This window comes from Neophocaena asiaeorientalis, unplaced genomic scaffold, assembly GCF_003031525.2.
Source record: "Neophocaena asiaeorientalis asiaeorientalis breed wild unplaced genomic scaffold, Neophocaena_asiaeorientalis_V1.1 scaffold110, whole genome shotgun sequence".
Taxonomy (NCBI): Eukaryota; Metazoa; Chordata; class Mammalia; order Artiodactyla; family Phocoenidae; genus Neophocaena; species Neophocaena asiaeorientalis.
Genome location: NW_020175053.1, coordinates 3283051 through 3289050, shown reverse-complemented (window position 1 = coordinate 3289050; position 6000 = coordinate 3283051). Strand labels below are relative to the sequence as shown.

Below are 6000 nucleotides of genomic sequence, written 5' to 3'. Positions count from 1 at the left end.
GTTTTTTTTTTTTTTTTTTTTTTTTTTTTTTTTTGCGTTACGCGGGCCTCTCACTGTTGTGGCCTCTCCCGTTGTGGAGCACAGGCTCCGGACGCGCAGGCTCAGCGGCCATGGCTCACGGAGGCAGCCGCTCCATGGCATGTGGGATCTTCCCAGACCGGGGCACGAACCCGTGTCCCCTGCATCGGCAGGCAGACTCTCAACCACTGCGCCACCAGGGAAGCCCCATGATTCTTATTATAATATTTATAGTCAAGTTATTTATTTAGAAAATTAGTGGTTGAACTTCTTAAAAACAAAAGGACATTTTAAAATTCAAACAACTTGAAAGGAATTAATTCATATAAAATTTTCTTAGCCATTCCAAAATAATATACACACAGACAAAATAACAGTAGTACTATCCATAATGGCAATCAGAATAAACAAAAACATGGAAAACGAATCATGTAATGGATAAAGCAATGAACCCTAAACTCCAAGCATATCTATAAGATGGCAAACAGGTTATTTCAAAAGCTCTCCACTCTAGTTCTACATATATTAATAAAGATGACTGATGTACCCTTTAAATGAAAAGAACCAACTGCAGAACAGTATTACAGTATTAATCTTATTTATATTTAAAAATGGACAGCAACAAAAGATATATGTTTGCATGTTTATATCTAGAAATTTTCTAGAAAATAAACTGTTAATAGTGCTCGCCTCTCAAGGGGGGAGATCATTGGAAATGAGGGAGGACTTTAGCTTTTTTGCCTTACTGTATTAATTCTTTAATTTACTCTATGGATAGAGGTTCATAGTATTAAAAAAACAGTTTTAAAAAATAAGTCTTCCCATCTAACTATTAAGTCCGACTCAAAGTCAACATTTTACAGAAACATTTAAAGTTTAACACTGTAAACAACTTTAATTTGGCCACACTCTTTCCCCAGTTGTGGGTGGAAAGGCAGAAGAATAACCAAAACAACATGCCCTACTTAAAAAAGCAGAAAGCCCTAAAGTGTTTTTATTAGTGAAAGATATAGATACACTCATGTTTAGTGGAAACTATGACATACAGAAACTCTAAGAATTTTACCAAGTTGTCCCATTTTTTAAAAAAAGAGCTAACACTGGAAAAGTTCACTAGAAAAACTGTGTCCTTTTCAATGCATTTCAACAGGCTGTTATGTTACCCAAAGTCTTATATAAAAAGATGCCTTGAAGTCAGAGCCAAAACAAAAAATTTTTTTTCTCTAGAGAAAAGTGATTTACTTTCTTCTTGTATTGGTCAATGAGAACTATACAACTTGAAATTTTTGTGTTGTGAGCTACCAGAATGCATAGCTAAATTCAATACTCAGTAGTAATAACTATCTCAGTCCAGCTGTCTGGGCTTTATCTACTTTTTAAACCCCTTTTAATAAGTTAGCAAGTTGGTTTGTTCCTTCTTCATTTTCATCCTGCTGGTGAGCCATCTTTAATCATTTCTGGAGGGCAAACTACTTGAATAAACACACACACACAAGTAGCACAACATCTTAACTGGAAGTGTGAAATGAAATATGAAATAAATTTACATAGTATACTGCAGATATTCTTCCTTTTAAAATAAATTTTAGCAGATCTTAAACACTAAAACATGAATTACACTCTTCTAAAAGTATGTGATAAGATTACCAGCTTACAGCAGTGTGCTAATGAACTGAAAAGTAAGCTATAAACCCAGAAGCAGCTTTACAGAAACTGGGGTAAAAATTTCTGCAGTAAGGTAAAAGCACACACAGTTTTGCAACAGATTTCTCATGTTGACTGACCCAATTCTAAATTACAGCTGACCCCAGAACAACTCGGGGATTAGAGGCACCCACCCTCCCCACATTTGAAAATCCGTGTGCAACCTACAGTTGGCCCTCCATATCCACGGTTCTGCATGTGCAAATTCAACCAACCACGGATTACGCAGTAGTACAGTATTCACTATGGAAAAAAATCTGCATATATGTGGACCCACTCAGTTCAAACCTCTGTTGTTCAGGTGTCAACTGTACTCATTTTAGTTGACAAATATTCACTGAACGTCCACTAAGTGCAAAGGTCCCTGCCCGTGTATAGCTTTTCATCTAGCGGATGATACAGACATAAACAATTGTCACACAAGTAAATGTAAAATTGCAAACTTATGTTATAAGAAACTGATTAAATCCAAGAAAGGATAAACATTTAAAGTAGTTAAAAATAATTGTCAAGGACTTCCCTGGTGGCACAGTGGTTAAGAATCTGCCTGCCAATGCAGGGGACATGGGTTCGATCCCTGGTTGGGGAAGATCCCACATGCCGTGGAGCAACTAAGCCCATGTGCCACAACTACTGAGCCTGCACTCTAGAGCCCGTGAGCCACAACTACTGAAGCCCGTGTGCGTAGAGCCCGTGCTCTGCAGCAAGATAAGCCACCACAATGAGAAGGCCACACATCACAACAAAGAGTAGCCTCCACTCGCTGCAACTAGAGAAAGCCTGCACACAGCAATGAAGACCCAACGCAGCCAAAAATCAATCAATAAATAAAGTAAAAATAAGTCCAAAGACAGTCATTATAAAAAACAAATTGTCAAGACAAAGCTACAGTGTGAGGAAAACTATGAACACACAAGAACTCGATGATGGTGTCACCTGGACTGTTGTCTCTTGCTGTCATCTGCATAAGAAGTGCCATCTGCTTTCGCTCTGAGAGTGGATAACCAAAAAGAATGCTAACTGGAGTGGACTTCTTATTTCCAGCTTCCTTTTTTGTTTTCTTCTTTTCTGGACCTTCTTTCTCTGGAATTATTAATAAATATGTAAGAATCTGAAACAAATGTAAGCACTCAAAAGTAAAACATAAGGAGACTTCTTAAAAATAGACGATACATGTTTATGAGAAACAAGGGTCACAGAGGAACTTGCAATAGGCAGACAAAAGGGCACTAGGCCTTTATTATATAAGCAATTTTCTTCCTGAATGCTTTGAAAAAAATAGTCTTGTGTAATTTTCAGAAAATTAATAACATTCGGAAATTTAGTACTAGTAAAATTTTTAATGATTTGTTCTATTAAATAACACTTCAAACATTCCTTAGTTTTACATCTTTGAAATGTCTCTTTCATTCATTATAATTTTATTCTATTATTGATAAGTTTATATAGCAACGTTCCTTCATATTACCTCCCTAATTCCACTAATAATCTGTACAATCTTCTAAGGAGGTGTTTAACACAAAGCACATCACACGGAGTAATTATTGAAAAAAAAACACCAAATCACTTTATTTTAGTCATAGGACAGCTGAACATGGAACAGTATTAATGAGCTAAAACTGAGCAAATTAAAGATTCTATATGTGTGTGGTAAGGGGCCGGGGATGGTTAATAGAGATCCTGAAAAGATTCAAAAATGTCTAAGATTTTTCAAAGAGATTTGATCCATCATAAAGTCAGCTCTCAGATTTAGCTATTTGGCAAATCTCTGGCAATGGAGCCAGCATTCCCCATTAAGTGACAGAAAATTCAGATGGAACTGGATTCCACAGGTCAAAGAAATACAGGTGTCTGTTCCTTCCTTCCTTTAGGACTTTTCTGGGAAATTAATTCAAGTGGCCCTGTGAGATGAGCTGCCTATTAACTGTCTAGGCATTTATTTCTTGGGAAACCCTGTACCAATATCTGGGATTTACTGATCCAGGTTTGTTATATAAAGAGGGGCTACAAAATTAAATAAATTTGTAAAAATTTTAAATAAATGTAAAACAGCAAAAATGAGTGGAAGAAGAGAAGGCTAAGTGGTCAATATTGTGGTTTTTCTCAGGCAGATGTGGCCAGCAGCTAGACTACTCCAGGAGATAAGCATTTATTGATCTGGTAAAATTTTCAAGAAACTAATAAAATTTGATATTATTTAAATATTACCGTACTATAATTTAAGACATAAAAACTTGCAGTGTACCACTTAGTTAATTAGGATAAACTGGCATCCTAATGACCTAGAAAAATTAGAGGTCCTAATGTTTAAACTCTGCTGCCCACAAATCACTCAAAATGCAACAGCTCCTAAAATGTCCGTTTTGTTGATATTTGCAAAATTTTACATAACAGAAACAAAAAATTTCAAGATTTTTAATGTCAGCTTTTATTAATAGTTCTAATAGATTATTTTCTTATTTCTCATTTCATTGTCATTAATGATCCAATTCGTATAAAGCCAGTTTCAGCACAGTGTTTCACCCAATGTACTAAATGTATTATAAAGCCCTAAATATGTCTTTTGGAGAAGCCTGTTTTTTTCTGAAACATATACTCTCTCCTAATAACATTCTGTATGCTTTGGTTCTCTGATTTAATGAGAAACCACAATTGTTATTTCAATAGTTTTCCAACTGAATAACAAATCTTTAAATATAATGAATGTACTTCTCGTCCAAAATTAAAATATTTAACAGTGTGAAAGTTTTAAAGAAAGTAGAAAAGTTGTTTTAAGGAAAAAAAGTAGTTTAGTAACTGGAAGAAGTAAAATTAAAAATACACAGTATCTATCCTTAAAATACTTCCTAAAATTTTGTCTTTTATTTTCTCATTTGCAAAACTATTGATTTTTGATATTAACTGCATTTTAATACAATCTTTTAAGAAGAATATGCTCTAGGACTTCCCTGGCGGTCCAGTGGTTAAGACTCTGCACTTCCACTGCAGGGGGTGCAGGCTGGATACCTGGTCAGAGAACTAAGATCCTGCATGCTACGCAGGAGCAGCCAAAAAATTTAAAAAAAAAAAAAAGGAAATTCAGTGAGATTAAGATTAAAAGCAAAAATCAGTTGTGTTCCTCTACATCTGTAATGACCTCCTAAAAAGAAGAAAAAAAAGAATATGCTCTAAAGTGATATACACTCAGTTTACTGAAGAAAGTGAGACACTTATGAATTCATTATTAAAATTCCATGCTGCCAAATGAGCAAACATATAATTACTACATTTTGGAAAAGAACAAACAAATTGGATATACTCCAAATATTCAAGCAAAAATTCAAATTAGATACTAGCATTCAATATGAACTCTATTTTTTCTGAGTTACCTTAGCCATTTGTCTGAGTTCATGCTTTACATGAGACTGGAAAAGAAGGTAACTGAACAGGAGCTGGTGCAAGATAGCTAGGTTAGAGATAACTATATACCATTCTTCAAAATCATAAATCTTAGATTAGTATGTCCCAAAGTGTGAGTTGAAAGCATTCAAATCTGACTATCTGGGATCTATCCTGTGAAGAACTTGTTTCCTCTGGCCTGTCATAAGTAAAAAACGATCATATACGATAATATTAGAAAAAGTTAGGTACTTTTTCAAATTTCAGTATCTGAAATACGTACTTATTTGTTTGAATGACAGATCAGAATTTTAAAATTTAAACACAGGAATACTGACACATATACTCAATCTATACTAATAGATTTGAAATTCCACTCAGCCACCTTAAGAGATTTTTAAAGAAAAATCCAGGTGATTCACTTAAGACTAAAGGAAAACAGATATGGACTTTTCAACAATCCAATATTCTTTATTTCACGGTTCAGAGGATCTTTAGAATTATAGAGATGTCTCAGTCTTATAATCCTGAAAATCAGTGCTTTCTTTCCAGGTCTTGTCAGAATAAACAGAAAGCTCAACATTGTCACATCCCAATTAAGTATATTAAGGAGAAGAGACAAAATTGTTTTTCTTGGGGAACTAGCTCATAAGCCTATTAGTGTCTCAAAAACTACGACATTTTCCCACAAAGCAGTCACTGTACAAGGCATGAAAGAATGGAAGCTACAATTCAAATACAGATGAACATAATTAAATCAATTACATTTAGAATGTATATATACTTCAATTCTGAGGAAAAATGTTGCCAATTACTCTCTGGTTGTGAAGTATCTACACAATCTTTGACAGGTGGGTGCTTATATCTTCTGATTTCCAGCAATGATCCTCAGACCATGGA

At 34.7% G+C, this 6000-nt stretch overlaps 1 protein-coding gene across 3 annotated transcripts in view; it reads right to left on the bottom strand.

Moving 5' to 3' along the window:
• The window catches only part of ANKRD12 (ankyrin repeat domain 12), an 85658-nt gene that overhangs the window by 58297 nt on the left and 21361 nt on the right, over positions 1-6000 (bottom strand). For all 3 annotated transcript variants that reach the window (XR_003005778.1, XM_024763941.1, XM_024763943.1), the window contains one exon: positions 2659-2805. Coding sequence is in view for 2 of the 3 variants with exons in the window: in XM_024763941.1 (XP_024619709.1) it covers positions 2659-2805 (147 nt within the window). In the remaining variant the exon portion in view is untranslated. The remainder of the gene's footprint in view (positions 1-2658; positions 2806-6000) is intronic.